Genomic DNA, 26842 nt, shown 5'->3' with positions numbered 1-26842 from the left:
GCGTAAAGTTAGATGCGAATGAAATATATATTTGAGGTTATAATATTTTTCTAGTAAAATCTCCAAATGTTACATCACTTCAAACTTGTAAAACTAACTAAACTGCAGCTCCCAATACTTAATTTGTATAAAGCCTGAAAGTTGGACTTGGTACAAACAGTCTGCATTGCAAAGATTCATTATGCTTTTGGGCAAAAAAGGTGCTACAGTAGCTGAGGCTCTCTCGAAATGTGCAATTCAGATTCACAGATTTTCCACACATTTTTTATTTATTTCTATTTTATATTTATTTAGTTTTTTTTTTGTTTAAACTTCCGTATTTTTCGGACTATAAGATTTTTTATTAAGTTTAAGTTTTTTCATGGTTTGAATGGTCCTGTGAATTATACTCCAGTGCGATTTATATATTAAAATGTTCACACTGACAGCCGCGAGAGGCTCTAGAGTTGTGTGTCAGTATCTGCTGCTCCTATTACTCCTGTACCACTGTCACTTCACTCTACTGTGCATGTCTCCTGCAGAAAGAGCCTCTGTCCTGTCTGTATCATGTCAGTCGATCACACGTTTACTTCTGTACCAATGTAGACAAACTTATAAAGACAACTGAGAAGACTGAATACAAATGCCTTGAAAAAGAAAATCATATCTTGGAGATCAGTAATCGAGCAGCAGAAAGAAAAGTTTGCAAGAAACCTGTGACAACTGGGAGGGTGCACCATACAAATTTCTTTGAAGTCACTGGATGAATCGACAAAGCCTGGACTTCAGTGACACCGAAACCATCCTGTCGGGATTCAGAAAGGTCAGAATAATTCTAACTGGAACTGATGCTGAGTCTGACGACAGCTACACAGAAGAGGAGGTGGTGCTCTGTTTACCTCCAGAGGTCGTGGAGTTGCTCAGAAGTGACACCGAGGATGAAGAATTCCATGGATTTAGTGATTTGGAGTGAGATGGAGAGTTTGTTAAACTTGTTCTGTTCTGTTGTTTATGTTATAGTTTATCTGAAGAACTGTTCATATGTGACGTTAACAATCTGTTGTTCTCTGTTCTATTGTTATTACTAGAACTTGCCTTTCAAGATAAAATGTCGGGTCTTGGTCTTTGATTTTGTAAAATACATTTCCCCCAAAAAGTGCGATTTATAGTCTGCTATGACTTATGTTTTTTCTTCTTCATTATGCATTTTTTGGCTGGTGCAACTTATACTCCAGAGGAACTTTTAGTCTGAAAAATATGGTACAGTTCATCAATAGGATGCACTACTTAATGGTGCACTGTGCAACTTTTCCAGCTCTTGACATAAAAACATCACAGGTTGAGCGGTCAGATCCACTAACCCACAGGTTGGCTGGTATGATTCCAGCTCCCACAGATGAATGCGGTTGTTGTATCCTTGGGCAAGACACTTAACCCACCTTGCCCACAGTGTCTGCGTACACTGGTGTGTGAATGGGTGAGTGGTTCCTTGTTGTAAAGCGCTTTGAGTGCCTTGAAGGTGGAAAAGCCCTATAGAAAAATGTGACCATTTACCATTTTACCATATTACTTTGCCCGGATTGTTCCACAGATTTGATATCTATCTCCATGGAGACAAATAGCTTGTGCGACCAGGCCAGGTTACAGGTCATATCTGTGGCGACCCTGCTCACAGTCAGAATACATCATTTTTCATGTGTTTTTGAGCATAAAAACACCTGTAACCATAAATAATGCGATAGTGAATACCACAACAAGTTACATAGTGCACCATTAACCCATTTTCCACATCTGTGCAGTATTTTGTGGCAATTTTATTTAGTGAGATCTTGCGTCACCAAATTTTCACCCAGTAATCCCTAAACCAGTCCTCCTGCTTTCCTAAGGTTTAGGACTGACACTAAAAGTTTACACAATGACGTCTTCTACACCGAACACTATTATAACGGACACTACACAGATGTCTACACTCAGCTTTAACATACTTTCCTCTGCTTGTGGGATTCACATAAATGTCAAAAACCGTATTTACCCTGTCATTGGTGCGTGGTGGCTTTTTCACTCACTGGAGCCAAGAATCCAGGAAACGGAAAAAAAATCTGCAGTCACGAAGATCACTGAAGTGTTGCTTTAAAGAGGCCCATTTACTCTATTTTCTGATCTGTTGTTTCCTCATCACAAACAGACCTGGAGTTGTGTTTTGTGTCATTCACACATGTTTAACACACAAACACATCCTGCATATTTAGGCCAAGTTTTTCTCTCAAACTGAAAACACTTTGCTCCACCTTGTGATGTCATGTGGTAATACAAGAAGTGCTCCACTGTGTTTTTAAACTGTGTGCACCTTCACTAAAATCATTTGGATCATTTCAGTGTTGTAAGTGCCCATCTTTACAGAGCAAAATGTAAAAGGTAGCATTTTGAGCTTTGGAGATGTAGACGGGTTAAAAAATGAAGGATTGTTTAAACATGTATCAGTGATAGGGGTGTAACGGTACATGCATTGTGCCAAACTGTTTCGGTACGATGCATTGCAGTGCACAAGTGAATTCGCGCAGTTTGTGTCTGTTTACAGTCTGCCCCTACATGTTATGGTGTCCGCCCTGACAACAATAGCCCCCCATCTTGACTACGTCCCTCCGAACTACGTGAATCCTCTCAAAACTATGATTGTTGCACCGCGATCCTCACTTTCGCGTTTTGCCGGCTCAGAATCTCCGTTATTTTCCTGTTTGTATAATGTTAAAACAAATTGTTGGTTTAAGAAACACACAAATAAACAACTAGCAATTGGTTTTGCATTTTATTCCCATTCTGTATCGAAAATTTACTGAATCATGACCTCAAAACCAAAAAACATATTTACCAAACTGTGATTTTTGTACCATTACACCCCTAGTGAATAAAACAAAACACAACTCCAGGTAGGTTTTTCATGAGATAACAACATTATAACACACCTGCATTATAACAAGGTGCATTGTGCAACTTTTCTGGTGGAGAGTCCGTCACCTTCTTTTTTTCTATTGATATGTCATTGCTCTTCCTGGAATGTTCCACAATATGACATTAAACAGCTCTAACTTACATTTATTCAACTGCAGGTGGTTTTATAGCCCAAAAATACTTAGAAAAACGTGCAGTCTGACTGTGAGCGGGGTTGCCTCTGCACAGATCTGACCTGTAACTTGGTGTGGTTTGGTCTCCGTGAAGATAGAAGGGTTTAATGCCATACTGTGAAACATTCCAGATGAAGCAATAACATCTCCACAGAGAAAAGCATCTGGCAAACCCTCCACCACTGAGTTACACAATGCACCTTTAAAGCTCACAAGAGACCGTTCTGTGTAATATAGGACCTTTAATATAAGACATTGTTGAATTTTCCAGGGCACTTTCTATGCCGCGTTTTTGTGTTCTATTTGTGGTTGCCGTCGTCCTGCACCAGAATTTGGAAGCTATTACTTCATAACCGCACTGGGACATAGCACAAACCAGACCTGGCAATCGCATTATTACCAGTCATCTGACCTCAGTGACTGCCAAAGTGAGATCCACGGGGCTAAAATGAATGCAGTTTTCATGTTTCAGCAGGATTTCAACTATTAGCTATTGAGCCACACATCCTGGAAGACATTATAATATTAAAACGCCAAATTTCCAGTTGCCGAAGCCATGGAAAAGGAATGGAATATTGAAACTGGGTCGGATATTCTTTTAGCTCTGTATATTTTCACTGCCCTATTTGCACATTTTATTTTATTTTTATAAGGTGCACTGTGCATCTTTTCTGGATGAGGTTACACTATTGCATGTTATTACTGTGCCTGGGTTAGGGTTGCCAGGAATGTTCCACACTGTGGCGTTAAACGTATCAGATATTTATTCAATTACATGTGTTTTTATTGCTCAGAAAACATTGAGAAAGGGTGGGCTTGCCTCTTCACAGATCTGGTGGGATTCTTTTCCTCATAGAGATAGAAAAGTTGAATGCCGTGGACCATTAAGCAAAGCAATAAAATACTTATTGTTAAATATTAAATATGAGTCATGAGCCATGTAAGTGATACTTTGCAGTGATTTCATGCTGGGGGTGTTTTACATGTACTGTATCTCTCCTGGCAGAATGTTCAGCAGCTACCAGAGTTGGGACTGAGTCATTGTTTTGCAAGTTTCAAGTAAGTCTCAAATCTTTGACCTCAAGCCTGAGTCAAGTCTCGAGTCACTGGCCCATGAGTCCAAGTCAAGTCCAGGTCGTCTGTTTGAGCTTCAAGTCGAAAGTACCAAATATAGCTTAGATTTTTCAGTTTAATTTTAAACTAAATTGTACTTAAAAAGTCATGGTATATTTATATGAGTATTTATATAAGAGTGGTAAAAATGCAAATTTTCCTTTTTAAACATCTTGACAAGTGTGAATCATTACGGTCAGAACAGAAAGAATTAAGATTTAAAGGTGCTTAATATCTGTTATTTTGTCGTGTAGTCTGCGCTGAAATGGAAGGATCGTGTTCTTTGTAGTTCCCTCTGTTTTACTGTATTGTACTTTATATTACTGTAGTACATTTGATGATACCATCTCTCAGTACTTCAATTACTGTTGCCATAGTAACAAACAGAAGTGGGAGGACATGTTCCAGTTTGTTCCTTTTAAAATTAAGCACCACATTTATCAACTGTAAAGAGAAAATTATTTTCTAAAAAACATATTTTTTTAGCATAAGCATTGAGTCTTCTCAAGTCACAGGGCTCAAGTCCGAGTTGAGTCCCAAGTCTTAGTCCATTTTATCAAGTCAAGTCTCAAGTCCTAAAAATAGGGACTCAAGTTTGACTTGAGTCCAAATCAAGACTTGCAAGTCCCCACCTCTGGCAGCCACTATAATAAACACAGACAAAAAAGTTTTAAGACCTGGAAAAAAACAACAACAAAAAAACTATATTTTCAGAAGTCTGTGATCAATATGAGCATTTATGTTCTTGTTTAGGTGTTTGATTTTCCACAAAAAAGTGAGTGGTCAAAGGTGATGTAGCTTATCACTGTAATTTTATTTGTGAGAGACTTGTTTAAGTGCACAAATCATCTCGCCTGTTCTAGTTCCAACCAAGTCAGCTCCTTCTGGGCAAACTGTGCTCAAATAGAGCTCAGATTAAAATGTAATTTGAGTTACAGAGCTTTTAACAGAGTAGTGCCTTCAGTTAGCTTCACACAATACATATAAGACTAATACAAATCAAATCTTTACCTTGCAAAAAAATGCAATAAGTAATCACATTATCAACTAATAATAAACCAACCAATGCATTATTTATAAACCTTCAAACTTTGGAATTGCACTTTTTAGTCGACCTTTACACTTGGAAAATCATGTTCAAAGTAAACAACAATCTCTTGTCAAAGCATTACAGAATATGTTTAAAATCCAAACTATGACCAGCCAATATGAACTCAGAAGTACGGCCATGTTTAGCAACAAAAAGAAAATCAGAACAAACGTTATGAAATTTTGTGTATCTTGTTAAAGGGGTGGACCTCTGGAACAACTGTACAGACGACCTGAAATTGTTGAAGAACTGGAAGTGTTTAACTCTGGGCAGACACAGGAATTAAGAGAGTTGGTTTGTGCTGTAGTAAATTGTTGTACTTTTACAGATTTTTTTTGTTTCCTCTTGCTGTATTTATGAAGATGAACTGGTGTCAAGGTGACGCTCTGACAGAAGAATAAAGGGTAAAGGCATAATAAAATGTTAAATATGACTGTCTGGGGAATAATGTCAGAATATACCTGTGACAGAATTAAATTAATCAATCAAATCAATCATTGTGATGGACCAAGAGCTTTGTGAGAGCTAGGGATTAGTTAAAAAGGAAAATTACAATACCACATCTTTAAAATGGACCCGACAGGATGAATTTATATTCAGTCTGACCTGCTGAATTTGTAATTTGCAGCAATGCCTTTTGACCCTCTGAGACTTTTGTACTTTTGAGTTACTTTACCTAACTCAAAACTTGTTTTGATGCTTTTTATGTGTTCAACAAGCAAATAAGGTTTAATGAGGTGTATTGAAATTACAGTTTTTAATCATACATTCATATAACTTGGCCAGTTATGCTAATACATACTTTGGATGCGTCTGAATCCCCAACAGGCAATGAATTGAAGAAATTAAAAGTATGAAAATTCAGCAAATTATAGAAACAAATCTATGCACCAAGACTTAGACAAATAATTACAGCCTGGACCATAAATTCACCAAGATGAAATTACCAAAACTACAGAGCTCCAGCTAAAACCATTCTAATGTAATTGCTTTTGTCCAAATCCAAGAAATGTGGTTTGTGAATAAAATCTATGGTTTGTAACTGGTTTTGGCTAAGTGTATGAAATGTGGGACTTTTCTGGTTAAATAAAGTTTAAATAAATAAATAAATCCACATAGTAGGGTTGTTAAAAGTATCGAAAATCAGATACTAATTGATACTAAAACAAATTTTAGAATTTAGAAGTATTGATTAAGGATGTGCAAAAATATCAAAATATCGATATATATATTTATATTGTATCGTTTAATGTGATGATTCTGCAATATATCGATACTGTGAGTATTTTTTGGTATATTTTACTAAAATTATTTTGTTACAGCGCTACAGTTTTGTTGTTTGTTTAGAGGAAGGAAACTCTTTTATGTGACACATTTGACATTTTCATGGTTTTGATGATTAAAATGTTTGTGTTTCATATGAACTTTGCACAAGAAGCGGTTTAACAAAGACTTTTAGTATCACAGCCAAGATTTAGCATTTATTTTTCATTAAACCCTATCAAATCAATATGAAATATATCATATCGAATCGAAAGTGCACTGTATGGCGATATGTCTCGTATCGTAGCCTACGTAACGAGGTATGTATCATATCGGCAACTTCTTAATGATACCCAGCCCTATAATTGATACTAAAAAAATCACATTCACAGGACAGAAATGAACCTTTCCTGAACCTACCTGGTCGACTGAAGGATTACACATATATAAGACCACATGGTAATACGGTATAAAAGAAAGTACTATTATTTAAAGGTGAACTGTGTAACTTTTCTTGTGTAGAATCCGTCACCTGCTTGTAGATTGTATTTCTTTGCCTGGTAGTATGGCATTAATCTTCATCTATTTCTATGGAGACAAATTGGTCAAATTTCAGGTCAGATCTGTCGAGAGGTGACTCTGCTCATAGATGTTTTAGTTTGTTTTTCAAATAATTTTTGATCAATAAAAATGCCTCTGATTGAATAAATGCATGATACACCAGCGTAATACTATACTCTGGAACATTCCAGGTAAACCAAGAAGGAAAGAAAGATAGAAAGAGAGTGTTTTTTTTGGGGTTTTTTTTTTAATCATTGTGGTGTCTGTATTGGAATCAGTATCAACTCTATTCCTTAAAAATGCATAGTGTAACTTTACTGGCGTAGGGTCCATCACCTGCTTGTCTTCATAGAGATTGTATTTCTTTGCTTGGTAGTATGACATTAAACTTATCAATTTCTGTGGAGACAAATTGGAAAAAAAAATCAGGTCACATCTGTGGAGAGGTGACCCTGCTCATAGTTGTTATAGTAAATGTTTCTCAACGCATTTTTGAGCAAGAAAAACAACTCTGATTGAATAAATGCATGATACACAAGCATAATACTATACTGTGGAACATTTCACGTAAACCAATTACAACTTCAAGAAGGAAAGAAAGAGATTTTTTTAAAATTATTATTATCATTGTGGTGTCTGTATAGGAATCACTATCAACTCTATTCCTTAAGGGTGCATGGTGTAACTTTTCTGGTGGAGAGTCCCTCACCTGCTTGTCTCCATGGAGATTGTATTTCTTTGCTTAGTAGTATGACATTAAACTTATCAATTTCTGTGGAGACAAATTGGTCAAATTTCAGGTCAGATCTGTGGAGAGGTGACCCTGCTCATAGTTATAGTTTGTTTTTCAAAGCACTTCTGATTGATTCAATGCATGATACACGAGCTTAATGCTATACTGTGGAACATTCCAGGTAAAGCAATTGCATCTTCAGGAAGAAAAGAGTGTTTTTTATCAGTATCAACTCTATTCCTTAAAAGTGCATTGTGTAAATTTTCTTGTGTAGGGTCCGTCAAATGCTTTTCTCCATGGAGATGTTATTGCTTTGTCTGGAATGTTTCACAGTACGGCATTAAACATTTCTATCTTCTACTACAGTGGACAAAGTTACAGGTCAGATCTGTGCAGAGGCAACCCCGCTCACAGTCAGAATGTAATTTTGAGCTATAAATCCACCTGTAAATGACTAAATGTAAGGTAAATCTAAATGTTTAATGTCATACTATGGAACATTTACACAATGCACCTTTAATATCGAAATCGAAAAGTTTGAAATTGCCAGTCTTCGTGACAACACTACTACATCCTGAACTGATTCCGTTCTTTTTCCACATTTCCCAAAGCCAATATCTCATCCTCTTGTCTTGCACATGTTTTGGAAAATGCATTCAGAAGTAACGGGAACCCCCTTTTTAATTAAACATCTGCCCACCATGTTTTTGTGCCTTTGTTTGTGCGGTGGTGACATAGTTTTCCTCTGTGGCCAACTCCTGCAGTTTGAGGCTTCAGTCATTTGTTGCTCAACTCAAACCCACGGCTAATGGCATCTTCGCTTTTGTGCGGTCTCCACGGTATTCCTCCTCCGACCACATTACCTATTTCTTTCACCGAATTTTACAAAATAATACTGCAATTAGCCTGAGTGGCTGCGCAGGCTGGTGTAGCTGTTGTCTAGGGGGGAATTATGGGTTTGTTTTAAGTGGCGACGGAGGTGAGCTCGTCTACGCCGTTGCTTCATTCATTGTGTACAGCTGCGTTGCTATAGATACGGTGTTTTTTTGTTTTTTTTTTAAGTTGCCACAGAGCCCACTCAAAACACTTGGGTCAGGTTACTGCTAAAGTAATGTGCAGATAATGATTTTCAGCGCTCATAACCCGACTGCCCTCCCGACCTGACTGTGCAAGTGGTCTGAAAATGAGTTTAGTTTAGGCGGAGGTGCTCAGCTGACATAAGAGAGTTGTGTCCATTGTCCTGGTGTTTTTTTTATACTACTCTGACTCTTGCTTTCACTGTGAGATCTTGATTGAAATCTTGATTCCTGCATCTTTTTGGGACCCTGATTAATGTCCCTCTTAATGATTTGCCTGTTTATTACACATTATCAAAGGTGCGCTATGTAACTGTTGTCTGCACCTGCTTGGCTTCATGAAGATTTTATAGCTTTGCCTATAGCAGGGGTTTTCAAATTGGGTGAATGTGAGCCTCCCCTTATAGTAGGTAAAGACAACCGTGACCCCTTCCCCAAACTCCCTTCCGCCTGCCCAACGCCACACAGGCCTTTGAAGTAAATGTGTCTTTTGTGTTTCTGGCTATGATGAGTTTCAATAAATGATATATTTTTTTATATTGTATTTTCATATTTTTTTTAAAGTGCATTCATAAACGGTTTCTGTAATAGCAAATAATTTCTAACTTCATGCAGACCTAATTGAGGCGACGTTTAACATCACTGAACATCAGTAGGCCTGTCCAAATCAACAGAATATGCTTAACATTTGTAATCAGTGCTGACGACACCTGACGGCTGAAATTGGCACGTGTCTGGGCATTTTTTATTTTTCCTTGGTTGAAGTGGCAGCACTTTAGTCCTGGTTTAGACCTGATTTGGACCTGGTTTTAGTCCTGGTTTAGTCCTGGTTTAGTCTTATTTTAGTCCTGGTTTTATCCTGGTTTAGACCTGATTTTAGTCCTGATTTTAGTTATGGTTTAGTGCTGGTTTTAGTTCTGGTTTAGAGGTGCGGTCCACGTGGCGTATACAAGGCAAAAAGGTGACGCTCCAAACGATAAGTAGTTTGTCAGAATGACGACTTAATTTTACAGCTAATCCACGCACAATTACCAACATCAATACTACTGCAGATAATAATAATAAATAATAATGCATCAGTTTTATATAGCGCTTTTTTGGACACTCAAAGACGCTTTTACAGAGCAGTATTTATTCACTCCATACCTGGTGATGGTAAGCTACTACTGTAGCCACAGCTGCCCTGGGGCAGACTGACGGAAGCAAGACTGCCAATCTGTGCCATCAGCCCCTCTGACCACCACCATCACTCACGCACACACACACCACTTTCATACTAGCCAATGAGGGTGAAGTGCCTTGCCTAAGGACACAACAACACAGTTTTTTTTTTTTTTTACAACTGACGCCTCCCTGTGGCACCTGATTTGTACAGTTGTAGACTGCTTTTTTTTTTTTTTCTTCATGTGTGTTGTACCTCCCCAGTGGCTCTTTGGCGCCCCCAGGGGAGGCGGGCCTCACCTATTGAAGGCCACTGGCCTATAGCGAGTTATCCACCGTGGGACATTAAACTTTTCTATCTCCATTGAGACCGTCATGTGAAGTTACAGGTCAGATCTGTGGAGAGGCAATACAAGCACCTATACTTGAATGGATCCAAGGTAGATATGTATACTGCCATTCTGTGAAGCATTCAAAGTAGAGCAACAATGTCTCCTTGGGAACAAGCAAGAGGAGGACAAGAGACGTTACATAGAGCACCTCTTAAGATTCATGAGATCATGAACCGCTAGAAGAAGCTTTACTGTGTCTGTGTGTGGGATTAAGTTGCGGAACACTCTGGGACTGGAACACAAGCAATGTCAAAGTATTTAGTGCTTTAAATCACTTTATAAACAGAATGTCTGGTCGCAGTATAGAAAGTACGAAGTTTAAATACTCGTGTTTATTCAAGTTTAACTGCGCTCATGTACGGTATGTACAGTAGGCAATGATGTTATCTTACCCTTATGCGTTTACAATCCCTCTGTCGTCCAGGTAGAATCCATGGCAAAAGAAGAAATTCAATTTGTCAACTGGACAAAAGTTTATTTTGGTCAAATATGTTTCGCAGCTCATCCAAGAACTTCTTCAGTTCACCATTTGACTAAAATAAACTTTTGTCCAGTTGATAAATTGAAATTCTTCTTCTTCTTCTTCTTCTGTCTCTTAGCCTCATGGTACTTTCAGATTACCATTGTTGTTTTGAAAATAACTGTAAACTGTAGTAATGTTTGTGAGATATTGACTGTGAACAAAAGCAGCTTTGTTGTTTTTTTCTGACACTGGAGTAGATTAAAAAAGTCTTCCTCCTTCCCACTCCATTTCGAACATCAGTCTTCATTTTTCTGAGTCAACTTTAGACTCAAATAGCACAGATCACATTCGTCTCTGTACCACTTTCTGCTTGTTCTGCTGTGACATAGCTCGAAATAACGAAATCATAAGTGACATTCTGGTACTTAGGTCCACACTTGATCTGACTTTTCCAATAGATAAGCTGAATGTTTAGCGCTTTTTTACTCAGAGCAAGACCTTTTTGTGTGGAGTTTGCATGTTCTTCCTGTGTCTGCATAGGTTTCCCCTACCCCTAAAAATGCAGAACAGATATTTAGCCAGTGGACAATGTCTCTGCAGGTCTGGCACGGCACTTTTACGTATCAAATCTGCATATTTTTTTGCACAGCATGTTTGTAAATACATCTCTTTACCTTGCCTTACCTTCCTGAACAACTGGGACATGATTCAATAGTTATATCCCTCAATTGCTGATGTTGATTACTGCAGTTTTTCTAATTATTCAAAATGGTGGACTTTTTTCATTGAAGAAATAAATCTCTTTTGGTTTCAGGTTATGTAAATTGACAGTTTACTTTTCAAAAATTACACAACACATAGCACATACTTTTTTATTTTCTTAAACCATAAAGCTGAGCCCAAATATTGACATTTTTATTTCAGTACATTTACGTGTTTAAACAACTGTACAAACATTTTAAAACCGACTCTCTTGCTCCAGCTCCTCATGTCCCCTCTCTGCTCTGCTCCGCTCTGCTCTGATCTGATGTTACGTGTCGGTAACCTCCAGAAACATCTGTCGCATTTGACCCGTGCTTGTGTCCAGACCGCTGACCCAGGAGGAGATCGCCCAGCGCAGGGAGCTTGCCAGGCAGAGGCACGCGGAGAAGATGGCCGCCGAGAACCAGAAGGACCAGGTCAAAACAGAGGCCAGTTCAGAGGAGGACCACACATCTGGAGCCAGCACAGGTGAGCCAGACGCTGCACCCGACATCCAACCGTCCCATCTGTCTCCCAGCGCATCCACTCTTGTCAGGTCAAAGTGAGTTTTACCAGATCAGGAAACTTCTAATACAGTTACGCACACTGATTTTCAACAATTTTATCTTCATTATAACATCAGTGTGGTAAGTTTGAGACTGGATTGTCAAGTTGAATAAAGCTCTTATATTCTATATTGGATTACTTGCACAGTGTGGTCTTAAATTAAAATGTACTTTATTTTTTGGTCTACGAGGTGCACTTAAAATCCATTAATTTTCCTCAAAAATCAACAGTGCACCTTATAATCCGGTGCGCCTTATGTATTAATTCTGGTTGTGCTTACTGACCTTGAACCGATTTTATGTGGCATGCGGCGCTCAAAAATCTGTCTAAATATTTTAGTACGACTTTGGTAAGATACAAAACCACACTGCTTAATGGATTGTCGGAGCATTACAGCTACCGTAGTCAGGAGCCTAAAAGGTTCACATGAACCATCTCCAATGCAAAAGAAGCACAGAACACGCTCACCATCAGCAGCACATCGTCTGTCATAGAGAGAACACTCATATTCCACTGAGTCGTGTATTTAGTCCGACAGAAGCTGAACCGCATCGGCGCACAAAGAGCAAGCAGTTTTTTTCAGAGCTTATAGTTTATGCAAATTATCCATGTGGTTTTAAGTTTTGTTTCTGTAAAACATAAACAAATGTGCTCAAAGCTGCATTAACCCTCTCAGGCTCAAATTAATTTTTAGTATCAGGAAAAATCTGATATTTGGGGAAAATTATACTATGGGTAGTAATATACAATCCTGACTTTTTTATCCTTTGTAAACAAAAAAAGTTGCACTTCTGGCAGGCCGTTTGTGTGTAGCCGTTCTTGCACAGTCTGCATCCTCCACGTTTATCAGCATGGATGGGAGAAAAGGCTCCTGAGTAAAAAAAAAGCTCATAAAATATGGATTTAGAGTAAGTAGTAGGTAATTGGAATTTAGCTGTTGCAAATCTGCAACACCTGCCTGGAGAGGGTTAAAACACATTATTACTCAATGTATATTTGAGTAATCCTCACAGGAAAAAAACAAAAACAAACTAAAATTATCCACCCACACTCATTCACATTCATAATCCACATTCACCAAGACAGGGAGGCAATGTCGGACGAATTACGCCACGATCTGCCAATGGATCGTGAACGCCTGGGCTAAGGGATCAGTCTCAAGTATTGTCCGTTTGTTTTGCTTAATGCGTCCTTATAATCCAGTGCTCCTTATGTATGAAAATAGATGAGAGAATTCAACATCATTGATATTGTGCCTTATAATCCGGTGCACCTTAAAGTCTGAAAAATATGGTAAGTTTCTGTTGTAATAGTTATTAGTTATCTTGATTTTTGAATGCCCGTTGCTGTTCTCTTGCTGTTCTTGAACCGCGTGTTGCAACCGTAGACTGTATAACGAAATCCAGTTAAATTAAGTTCATCAAGGCTGCAGTTATGGGTTGAATTTGGAGTCAATTCCATATTAGGAAAAGAAAGTTTTTTACATACAAAATAGAGTAATAAAAACACCTGGATCATGTAGAGCGGGTTAATACGAACATTTTAAGACCAAAATGACAAGGCTCACTGCAGCAGTTACAGAGAGAGGGGTGACAATTTTTCAGTGTCAAGTCAATTAGAGCCAGAAGCAATTGAGCCGGAAGCGCCCCCCTGCTCACTTCCTGTTTGGCACATGCTGTTTGCACTTCTGCTATGTCCATTTATACAGTCTGTGGTTGCAGCACTAGAATTTCCCCATCGTTGGACAAATAAAAGTGATGTTATCTTTTCAAATTTAGGATATTCTAAACCAAATGCAATTAATTTACTACTGGAGATATGAAAATTAATCGTTACGATGCTTGTTAGAAGAAAAAGCACCTGACATTTGGTTTTACTTCTGAATTTAAGAATGAGCTGAAATGACTCACTTTTGATTCAGTCTAAATTAACATTTCGTAGTTCTCACAATCAAACCGTGGCATGAGTAATCACACTGATTAGCCAATGCTCTTGACATACCATTTACTACATTAGGAAAAGTAGTAAACGAAACGGCAAAGATTAGCAATAAGCAAATGTGCACAGTAGGACATACAATTTTGTCCAGAAGATATTACCACAACTAATTTAAAGGGCTCATAATACACTATTCTCTGATCTCTGTTATAATGTTGTTACCTGGAGTTGAGTTTTATTTCAATCACATGTTTAATATACAAATCCTGTGTAGTTCTTCTCTCAAATCTAAAACAGTGTTCCACCTCGTGATGTCTTGAAGTAATACAGGAAGTGCTCAACAGTGTTTTTAAACTCCATACACCTTCACTAGAATAATATCATTAATTTCAGTCCTGCAATTGCCATTCTCTATTGAACAAAAGGTAAAAGGCAGCTGTTAACTTGAAAACTACCACTGCATGGCATCATAAGATGGAACAGAGCATTTTGAACTTTGGAAATGTAGGTAGAGTAATAGTAGCAGGTTCACTTCTTAGAAACTGTCTGACCTCGCAGCATTAGGTTTCGTTCGCTCGACGGTAGGCGGGTATTATTTTTTATTTAACCAATCACTGCTATTTGGTCGTGACATAATGCGCCAAATCTAGCAGGAAGAAGGGCAATAACGTCTTTCCCCTTGATAAAATTCACCAAACATTCTCTTTGTTCCGGCTTTAAATCCTCGATCTTGGGAATCGTTGCCAACATAGAATGTACGTCTACATCCATCTCGACCGCTTTGTTTACTTTTGTGCTGTGCCACAAAAGGGACCCAGACAGGCGCTTGAGTTTGACGTCATGGCTTCACAGCTCTTCTCTGATTGGCCGGTGCACCATCTACAACTTCCTTGGTTCTTGAAAAATCGTCTTGTGTATTTTGATTCCTGACCTAGTTGCTGGAGAGAAATGAAATTGAGTGGAGGCACTAGGTGGCGCCAGCCTGCCAAACTAATAGTAGAGGATTACTCAAACATGTGAATAACACAAAACACAACTCCAAGTATGTTTTTGATTAGATAACAGCATTCTATCATGTCTTAAATCTCACAAGAGTCAGTTTTGCATAAAATAGGACCCTTAAAGTTGCATAAATCATAATAATGCATCTGATTTTATAGTTTTTTTGGCCACTCAGTTTTTGGTATGCTCCTACTCTTGCCACAGAGTTTACAGAGATGTGCCTTCCAATTTAAAATAAATTACAACGCATTGATTTCACTGTGTCCTATTCCCATGTTTTAAATTGATTGTCATCTTTTTCATGAAACCAGAGTGCGAATTAACTTACTGAGTTCTTTTTTAAAGCCAATACAGTAAAGTGCATTTACCTTGTTGACATGTTTCGGCTGCTTCTGAAGATGAAGACCAAGGTAAATATACTTTACTGTATTGTCTTTAAAGAAAACCCAAGAAGTTAAAGTACACGAGAAGACAAAATGAACATCTTTGGTTTACGAGAAAGAGAAGTTCACCTGTCAAACCTGAACATTGGCCATAAAAAAGCAATCTGCAGTGTGGTCAGAGGCTGTTATCACTACTCCCCGGTCTCATCTCCCTTCAAACACTCAGACTCTCAGACTGCATGTGTTTGGACCAAATGTCATATTTGATTTAGGAGTCACACTGGCTTTCCCCAAAGGCCACTGCTAATATCCCTCTGCCTGTGATGGTTCTGTGCGCTTCATAAATAAACCTGAATACCAAATAAGACACTATATGCACACTATTACAGAATACTAATGAATGAATGAATAGATGGGGACGAAGAGAGAAGTGTGTATGCACGTTTAGATTGATATTTCTGGTAGAGGGTCTGCCACATGCTTTTCAATTATATTACTGATTTGCCTTGATAATTCCACGTATGGAAATAAACTTGGTAAAAGAAGCAAACCTGGACGTGGTAAGAATGAATGATTATAAGGTATTTTTGACCTGTAATTGAACAAATGTAAATGAGATTTGAGTGCCCTCTTTGGAGCATTTGAGGCAAAGAAAGCAAGCAAGCAAGCAGCAGACCCTCTACCTTCGAAGTTGTCTAATGCACCTTTAAACTCATTGGAGACAAGCATGTGTTACAGGTCATATCTATGGAGAGCAGAGCATGTTTACATTGGTCCTTTGTTTATTGCAGGGGTTACGTTCTAAAAATAACCTGCAGTAGGTGAAATCTGCAAAGTAGTCCACTTTATTATTATATCTGTTTTAAGGCTGTAAATCCCCTCACCACACACTTTAAACACTTTTCTCAGACAGGACAGTTCCAACCCTTTTTGCATCCTTCTTAAAACTTTTTGCTGCTGTCGTCCTTTTGTTATTTTCCTTCTTTTTTATGTAACAAACTGAAGATTCATTTATTCCGTGATGACGTCCTACAGCCACATAACTTCTACCTTCCTTCAGCGTGTCCAGAAGTCCAACATTTTGTGCGATGGTTTACATCTTCCTCTGCCTTTTGGGTGCGACCACAGGAGACTTTGTCAGTGCAGAACGTTTCATCGACATTGTGGGTTTTGTCGGGGAGAAAACTTGGAAACATACTGCACGTCAGAGTCACACTGCAAGCGATCAAACATTTATATAAATTTGGCCGGCTGAACGCATTCTTTACTGTATAGGAGCCACGGCACGTAGATTTATTGATAGTGGTCTACAGTCCCTTACCCAATCAGGATGCAGGGGGAGGAACACAGTGCACGTTCATTAAAAACAAACAAAAAAAACATACAAAATTGCACCAAAAAAAAAAAAAATCTGCGAAACAGCGAGGCCGCATTATAGTGAGGGATGACTGTACACTAAAATGCATATTTTCACGACATTTGAGCAATGAAACACATTTAATTCAATAAATGTAACAGAGATGCCCTTAGGCTACGCTGTGGAACATTCCAGGAAAGACAATAACATTTGTGTGGAGGTAATGGCCCCTTCTTCAGAAAACCTTAACTGTTTTCATTATCTACAACCTGAATCTGCTCAACAGACTATCCCTTATCAACTAAAACAACTTATTTTAACATGTAATTGTAGTATACTAATAATGATGTGAAATTGTCAGTGATACAGACCTTTATCACAATGGCCGGAAGTGCTGTGATCTAGGGTAGATGTCACGTATGTCAATGGTTTTCTATGGCAAAATATCTGTGGAAACGTCTTGTGTATTTTCCACAAGCTTCATAAATCTGCCCCATCACCAAATCTTCATCCAACAAGGTCGACATGAAGAATTTATCTACAACTATCAAGGTAAGAAAGACGAAAACGTAAAGGCGAACAACGAGTAATGTTAGTGAACTACTCCTGAGCAAAACCAACGTTATAGTCATGAATAATACATAAGTAACAAGTAATTAATTAATAAGTAACTTGTTAACTCAGACTGATTCTACATTTAAAATAAAAAATCGATTTCATGATGTAGATATTAGCATAGGCATAGAGATTTGTGGAGTTCGAATGCTTCAGATGTTTGATGTTTAAAATGTAGAATCAGTCTTAGTTAACAAGTTACTTTTGTTTTTTCATGACCATAACATTAGTTTTGCTCAGAAGTTTACTAATGTGTCGTCGTTGTTCACCTTTAAGTTTTCATCTTTCTTACCTTGATAGTTGTGGATAAATTCTTCAAGTTTATCCTTTGTGGACTTTGTTGGATGAAGATAATGAAATTTATGAAACCGGTTGAAAATACACAAGACATTTCCTCAGATATTTTGCCAGACAAAAGCATTAACGTAAGTGACGTTTACCCTACATCAGGGCACTTCCAACCTTTGTGAAAAAGTTCTATTACTTTGACAATTTTATACTGATTCATACACCGAAGAGCACCTTTTAAACACTTTGCAAGGTTGGAGTACCACAAGGCTCCATACTTGGACCTATTTTATGTTCATTATACATTAATGATCTGCCGAATGTTTGTACGGACCTTAACATTGTGTTGTATGCTGATGATGCCGTAATTTTTACAAAAGCAAAATCTGTCATAGAAGCCTCAGAGAAGTTAACATCAGCAATCACCTGTTTAGATAAGTGACTGACCAAGTCCAGTCTCTTACTGAATACTAAAAAAACTGTTTGCATGCTTTTTTCAAAACATCCATCAAAGTCTTGTTTAAATGTATTGCTGAGGGGTGAGGGACTCCAGTTTGTAGATGAATTTAAGTATCTTGGTGTTACCTTGGACTTCACTTTAACTTTTAAAAAACATGTAAAAACCATATCAAAAATTGTTAATTTTAATATTCACAATTTTAGGCAAATTAGAGCATCATTACCAGAAAATGCAGCTAAAATATTTCTCCACAGCATGATTCTCTCTCATATTGAATACAGCATTACTAACTGGTCACTAACAAGCATGACAACCTTAAAAATAATAGAATCACTTTTTAAAAAAGCGTTAAAGATATTTGATAGGAAATCTTTATCGTTTCATCATTGTCTCATACTACAGAAGTATAATATCTAAAGTTTGGGAAATTTTCAAAAATTTAAACTCGCCTGCTCAGTCTACAAAATCTTAAATGGACTTGCTCCACCAGCTCTGGGTGAGTTCATTAAGCCCAGGTCCAGCACTAGTGGTCGGGTAACAAGAGCCTCTATCAGAGGCGACTGTGCAAAACCCTATAGACGCACAACTTTCAGTCAACAGGTGTTATCAGTCAAGGGCACAGAAATCTGGAACAACATCCCAGCTGCTATAAGAGACTCCACCACATTCAGTTCATTTAAAACTAATCTGAAGCGATGGCTTAAGAGAAACCAGATCTGTGATCACTAATGTTATGCTCCTATGTAAATGTCAGTGTTGTATGTCATGCTTGTGTGTTTGTCTATTGTGACGCGTTTTATGTTCTTATGTTTTATGTCTCTGTCTCTCTGACCTGCCAGGGACGACAGATGAAAAGTAGCCTTAGGGCTAATTCTGGCGTATTTACAAGTATATGTTCATGAATATGCATTGTCCATTTTAAATAAATAAATAAATAAATAAATAAACCCTCAGCCTATTATATATGTTATTCAGAGTTGCCCTCCTACACACTTTGTTGAGTTCGTTTGTTGTCTCACAGATGTCTCGGCCAAGATGGAGGCCCTGGCGGTGAGGGAGCAGAGCGCGGAGGAGGAACGGGAGAAGTTTGTGGCGTTCGCTCGGGTCTACAGCGGCGTGGTGCGGCCGGGACAGAGGGTCTTTGTCCTGGGACCAAAGTACGACCCGGCGCTGGGCCTGAGCACGGTAAACACAGCTGTCCATATCACTACACCTGCCCCACAGCGTCTGCAAACCCGACTGTAATGAGCCGTACAAGGACCGCAGTGTTCAGAGGAGGTTACACGGTTCATTCCACCGAATTATTTGAAATGTAGTTTCAGAAGATTGCAGAGGAAATGGGAAAGAAGGGTTAATCAAATTCAGATTGGAACGGCAATTTTAAAGTGGCTGTACATGATTTTTTTTCATGTATGTTTGTATGAATTTATGTATGTATGTATGTTTAGCTAAATTGTTTTTTTCCCCAGCTCAGATATAAAGCAGCTCTTAGAATACAAATGAAACCTCTGCTTCCTGGCTGCATCTAATTATAAAAGGTCTTCTTATTATCTGAGAATCAGGAAGTGAGCTTGTTTGCATGCTAATGTTTGTTGGCATTACTGTGATGGCAAAACCCCGCACTGGCATCTGAAAGTGAAAAGAGTGAAAGAAAGGTGCTTATAAACTCATAGTGCTGAATAATATAATAATACAAAAAGTGAATTAGGAACATCAGGAATAAGGTTACTCTACTGCAAACAGTTTACAATGAAATAGTTTTGTTTGTCATATTTTTAAGACTGTAAAAATCAGGTTCAGCTGCAGAGAACCTCATAGTTTGTCTCCATGGGGTCTTACTATTTATATAACCTGCTAACATTATTTTCGTTTTCTCTCACATTATAAGTCTCCAAGAGAATTATAAAATGTTCTCTGCAAACTGAATCTTCAATTTAAAATGTATTTTGCAAAACCTAATACATTTCAACCCATACTGTTTTCTTTTTATTTAAATTAAACATATTGTGCAGTTTTATATATGTAGTTACAATCTATTCACAATTTTCTGTAAAAAAAAAAAAATAAACAAAAAATGAAATGAGTAGAGATTACAGACATCATGCATGAGAGGTATAGGGGAAAATGAGAATTTTCAGAGCAGTGCTATAAAGATGACACAGGTATGAATGTACAGGATGTCTTATACTTAAAGGGTCCATATTACACTATTGTCTGATCTATGTTATAATGTTGTTTCTTCATCACAAACAGACCTGGAGTTGTGTTTCGTTTACGCATGTTTAATACCCTGCAGATTTAGGCTGAGTTCTTCTCTCAAACAGAAAACACACTGCCCCACGTTGTGACGTCATGCGGTGATACAGGAAGTCCCCCACTGTGTTTTTAAACTCTCTACGCCTTCAGTAGAATAATGTGGACAATTTCAACCCTGGAATTGCCAATCTCTACTGAAATAAAGGTAAAAAGTAGCTGCTAACTTGAAAACTACCACTTCATAACATCACAAGGTGGAACAGAGCATTTTCAGCTTTTGAGATTTAAACAGACTACCGTATATTCTGCACTATAGGGCGCACTCATAAGCCCCCAACCCCATCAATAAAGGACGATACACAAATCCACTCGGGTGTCCCAGCACGACTTCAGTAAACTACAAAGCCCGCAGCGCACGCAAACACAGTGCAATGTGCCACTTCTAGACAAAACTGAACAACTGAGTCACTGCAAACATGCCAACAATCCAGCGGTCCCATACAGCGCCCTCCCTACGCGCCACAACTGAACAAAGCCGAGAGCCACCGTGAATGGGCCAAACAAAGTCCGACTGACCCATCCCAACTGTTGTTTCGTTTAATGCGCCTTATAGTCCGGTGCGGTTTATTTGTGAAAAAAGTTTGAAAATAGACCATTTAATGACAGTGATTTATACATAATTCAGGACACCCTATAGTGTGGAAAATACGGTAATAAAAAAAGAGTTTCTCAAATGTGTGAATTTGATAAAACACAACTCCAGGTATGTTTTTGAGGAGGTAACACCAAGCTAAAAGCTCACAAGAGTAGGGTTGTGCAAACGTATTGAAAAATCATAATATCGCATCGTTTAATTTTGCTGCTGTATCGATATATCGCCAAGAGTATTTTTACGTATATTTTACTAAATTATTTTGTGTAAGAGCTACAATTGTGTTGACATTTTTACTGTTTTGATGAGTAAAATGGGTGTTTTTCATATTAACTTGGCACAAACTTAGTGGATTTAATAGACTTTTAGTATCACAGCCATGATTTAGTCTTTGTTTTTCACTGAACCGCATTGAATCAATTTGAAATATATTGAATCGAAAGTGCACTGTATTGAAAAGCATATCGTATCGAGGTGTGTATCGTATCGGCAACTTCTTAATGATACCCAGTCCTGCACAAGAGTCAATTTTGTGTAATATAGGACCTTTAAATAACAACTTAACTACTGTATATCTACTTCTTTACCTTAAATTCATTGATGTGAAGGTCAGTTCTGGTTGTATATATAGTCACTGATGTATTGGCTATATTTAAACCTCATCTTTCGCTCAGGTAGTCTTTTCCATCTTCCTTTTTACTTGTCAGAGGGAATTTAAATCACTATTCATAAACTTTCATAGTCACTTCTCACTCAATTTAGTCATGAATGGTCACCGTCCACTATATTCGGTTGCCGGGGTAACAGCAGTACAGCGCCACAACACTCATTCAAGCCAATTTCAGCATGTCCTTCTTTCATCTGAAAAGGTTTAAACATGAATATGGTAATGGGGAAGTCAGGGAGGTGGTCATACTCCACTAAAGGAGGCTCTATTTTGCAATTTTTTCTTGTTGGTAAAATCCAGGTTTATTCTGGCAGAAATGATCAGCAGGACATTAGACTGCTGTTTTTTTTACACAGCCTCTCAGGAAGATGTGAGCAATAACATCTACGTGGAGACAAGTAGGTGACAGACCTTCGACCAGAAATGTTACAGTGTGCCTTTAAACATACTCATTGACTCATTAACGCTCTTTAACAACAACAAAGATTCTTTACAACAAATTAAAACTATATAAGCCTGTAGATATTCTTTTAAACTCAATTATTTCTCAGTGAGCTTATTATCCATCTCAATCCGTGTGTCATTCGTTCATTCATTTTTCAAAATAAGCGAAAAAACAACTGTTTTCTTTATTATTTGTCCCCAAAACCAAAATGAAAAAAAAATAATAACGATTTGTTTTTACAGTTTTCAATTTTGTGTTTAAATGAGTAATGGAAAAAACGTTTTCTGACTTGAACTGCTATGCCGAACTTTTGCGCCGCTTACGCAACCAGGACTGAACCGGGAATAAACCAGGTCTAAAACATGACTAAACTAGGACTGAACCAGTGCTAAACCAGGACTGAACTAGGACTAAACCAGGACTAAACCAGGACTGAACCAAGACTAAACCAGGACTAAACCAGGACTAAACCAGGACTAAACCAGGACTAAACCAGGACTGAACCAGGACTGAACCAGGACTGAACCAGGACTGAACCAGGACTGAACCAGGACTAAACGCCTGGTTCAGTCCTGTTTTAGTCCTTTTCCAATCCATAGTTTAGTCCTGGTTTAGTCCTGGTTTAGTCCTGGTTCAGTCCGAATGCTGCACAAAAGTCCAGCATCACAGTCACGGAAACGGCATCCGGCTGTTTATCCGTTTTTTAAAACTGAAAAAATAAATCATTATCCATTTTTTCATTTTGGTTTTAGGAAAATAGGAGGAAGAAAACAGTTGTTTTTTGTGTTCTTATTTTTGGTTTTATTTGAAAAATGAATGAACTAATGATACGCGGATTCGTCTCCATGGAGAGAAACTGGTGCCAATTTACTACATTTTTCAAGGTATAATATTTAAAATGACTTTAATTATATAAATGCTACATAGACAAGGTTAATGGCATACTGTGGAACATTCAAGTCTTTTGAGCACTAGAAAAGTTGCATACTGCACCTTTTAACATAAAAAAAAAAAAAAAAAAAACATAAAAAGGATCATTATTTTTCTCATAACATCTTAATGCAGCGTTTTTGGCACCAAACTGTCAGTGAGTTAAATTTAATGGTTTACAAGTTGTACAAAAATGGATTGAATCAAAGCTACATAATAATATATATTTGAGGTTTGGGTAATTTTAAAGGTCCACTGTGTAACTTTTCTGGTGGAGGTTCATCTCCATGGAAACGTCATTGTGTTGTCTGCTTAGAATGTTGCACAGTTTGTCATTAAACTTATCCATGTTGCATTTATTCAGTTGCCAACATTTTTAATACTAAAAATACATTTGGCTCTGTGGCATCACCTGCTTGAGATGGAGATAGGAAGGTTTAATGCGATACTATGGAACATTCCAGATAAAACAATAACATGTAGGTGAAGAGAAGACGGTGGCGGGCAGGACACTCTCCCAGAAAGCTCCACAATGTTTCTTTAAAGGCCCCATCTCATGCAAAATCAACTTTTCAGAGCTTTCTACCTTCTAACAGTGATGTGTGTCGCCGAAGTGGTTTTTAGATTGATTTGGTGTTTTTTTAAACAAATTGCAGTGTATTTCTGCCCCCCTCCCACGTGACAACGAACTAAAGCTGCTACAATGATGACGCGGCAGCTACACCTATGATGCGTTTGATGTAACAGAAAGAACTTAGCACCCACAACCCCCCCCGCTCCACCGCCTCTGCCCCGCCTAAACCCCGCATCAGCTGACAATTCTCACATGAACACCTAAACAAACGCGACAGCATGAGCTAATTGTTCTACACTGCAGTGTACACGATATAATAAGTTTATCTACGAGTGTTTATTAATATTTTACCAATCAGTAATGCTGAGCTGATGTCGACGCGGTGCTTGTGCTTCATGTAAAGTTCTCGTCCGATTCCGGGTCCAGCACTTGCGGCTGAACGCGCTGTATCGCAATGATGAATAAAAGATTATTCCTACCGCTATCAGGGTGCACGCCTGTCTCCCCCTCCCTCCCGGAGATGGGCGGAGGAAGGGCGGCTCACTCAGAGCCTACGTCACGTTTGGAGGGCGGAGCCTGTGCTTTCTCAGGACGGGCGGGGGGATGAGCAATAGTCGGTCTTTCACAGGTCCTGGTCTTTGACTGTCTCCAAGAAATCAGTCAGATTTCATAAATATTGTGTAATGGATGTTCCAAAACCCAAATTGTGCTTGTATATGTGCATAAGATATAATGTGAAAAGAGTTATTTTGCATGAGATGGGCACTGTTTAACTTGTCTGGTGGATGCTCCATCACCTGCTTGTCTCCATGGAGATGTGCCCATAATGTTCCACGGTACGACCATAAACTTATGATTCTCCTCTGAGACTTGTAAAACAGATTACACATTAGATTTATGAAGAAGCTGCCCCACTCACAGTAAGAATGAATGTTTTTTAAGATATTTTTGAGCAATAAATAACACCTGTAGTTGAATAAATGACAAACAGGTTGCGGGCCCTTCCAGAAAATTTACACAGTGCGACTTTAACTAATGTAGCATTTATCCGAAGCATCTCTTGTATCTCTGGCAGACTGCACTTACTGGAATTGGAAAACAGGGACCACAGCAGCACAATCAGACCTGGCCACGTCCAACACTTCTTAATCCAGGGTTTAATCAGAGCCAGACCATCTGCAGTTTATCAGTCCGGCTAATTACAAAACTAATGCTTCTGGGTAGTGTCTAATTTAGGGCTGTAATCCTTCAGTTGTTTAATCGATTAACTGGTTCATGGTGTCTTAGTTGACCAAAATGTGTTAACGAATTATTGTATTTTGAATTAATATTGTATTGGCAATTAGATAATTTAAAGGACACATGTTAAGCTTTTTTCTGATGTATGTTTTAATGTTGTTTCCTCATCACAAACAGACCTGGAGTTCTGTTTTGTTTCATTCACACATGTTTAATGCACGAATCCTGCATATTTAGGCTGAATTCTTCGATCAAACAGAAAACACACTGTTGCACCTTGTGATGTCATGTGGTAATACAGGAAGTGCTCCACTGTGTTTTTAAACGCCACACACCTTCACTAGAATCATTTGGATGAATTTAGCCCTGGAAAGGCCCATCTCTACTGAACTAAAAGTACAATGGGGGCTGTTGACTTTACTACTACCACTTCATGACATCAGAAGGTGGAACAGAGTATTTTGAGACAGACTAACAATATATAATTACTCAAACTGGTGTGAAGGAAACAAATCACAAATCTGGGTATGTTTTTGATGAAGAAACCACATTATAACATGGTTAAAAGCTCAGAAAAGTCAAATCTGCATAATATAGGACCTTAAAAGGTGCACTGCGCAACTTTTTTGGTGGACAGTCCATCAACATCTTCATGGAGATGTTATTGCTTTGTTTGAATGCTCCACTGTAGAAATTAAACCTATATATTTCAAGGGAGACGGGTATAAACTACACTACAGGTCTGATCTGTGAAGAGGCAATCCTATTCACAGAGAGAATTATTGTGTTTTTGAGCAACTGAAACACCCATAATGAATAAATGCTGGATAGATGTGTTTATTGTCAACAATCCAGGCAATAACATCTCCATGGAGACAAGCAGGTGAAGGACCCTACACTAGAAAAGTTGGATTTATATGGGAGTGAGTTGGCAGAAGATTTGGTCGTTTTTGGTATTTATATGTAAAAACTCGATTCAGCTCAATGATTCACAAGTTAATCTGTCTTCATATAAATACTTTTTTTTTTTTTCTGTACAATTAGTTGTTTTTGTAGTTGTAGTCTTGTGAATGCAGCTGGGGTCAGATGCATACTGTAGATACACATCATTTGTCCACTATCTAAAAATTGGCAGTTCAAATCTCGCTCTTGCCATAACCATCATTGCTTGAGTGGTCAGATCCACTGACCCACAGGTTGGCGGTGTGATTCCAGCTGCCCCAGATAAATGCAGTCGTTGTGTCCTTGGGCTTAACCCACTTTGCCCCCAGTGTCTGCATACAAAGGTGTATGAATGTGTGTGTGATTAGGTTAGTGGTTCATTGATATACAGTAGCCAGACAGGCGCCACCTAGTGCCTCCGTTCAATTTCATTTCTTTCCAGCGACTAGGTCAGGAACGCTAGACGACCAATCAGCGAAGAGCTGTGAAGCCGTGACGTCAAACTCAAGCGCCTGTCTGGGTCCCTTTTGTGGTACAGCACAACAGTAAACGAAGCGGTCGAGATGGATGTAGATGAAGCCAGACATTCTGTGTTGGCAACAATTCATTAGATCAAGGATTTTCACTCTCGCCTTTGTTTACTGTTGTGCTGGCAATTACTTGGACGCCACTGAGCATTCTCGTGCATTACATACATCATGACCAAATAGCAGCGATCGGTTAAATTTAAACAATACCCTTCTACCGTGGAGCGAACAAATCCTAATGCTACGAGGTCAGACGGTTTCCACAAAGTTAAACCATCTGCTGAAAAGGGCTACGCTTTCAGAGCC

At 38.4% G+C, this 26842-nt stretch overlaps 1 protein-coding gene across 2 annotated transcripts in view; it reads left to right on the top strand.

Annotated features, from left to right (window-relative positions):
- efl1 (elongation factor like GTPase 1) overlaps nucleotides 1–26842 on the top strand; it is a 310712-nt gene that overhangs the window by 55852 nt on the left and 228018 nt on the right. For both annotated transcript variants that reach the window (XM_055154283.1, XM_020920850.2), the window contains exons 13-14: nucleotides 12041–12183; nucleotides 19326–19489. In XM_055154283.1, coding sequence (XP_055010258.1) covers nucleotides 12041–12183; nucleotides 19326–19489 — 307 coding nt within the window. The remainder of the gene's footprint in view (nucleotides 1–12040; nucleotides 12184–19325; nucleotides 19490–26842) is intronic.

This window comes from Boleophthalmus pectinirostris, unplaced genomic scaffold, assembly GCF_026225935.1.
Source record: "Boleophthalmus pectinirostris isolate CB_2022bp ecotype Guang Dong unplaced genomic scaffold, ASM2622593v1 HiC_scaffold_19, whole genome shotgun sequence".
Classification (NCBI taxonomy): Eukaryota; Metazoa; Chordata; class Actinopteri; order Gobiiformes; family Gobiidae; genus Boleophthalmus; species Boleophthalmus pectinirostris.
This window is presented reverse-complemented; position numbering and strand designations above follow the sequence as displayed.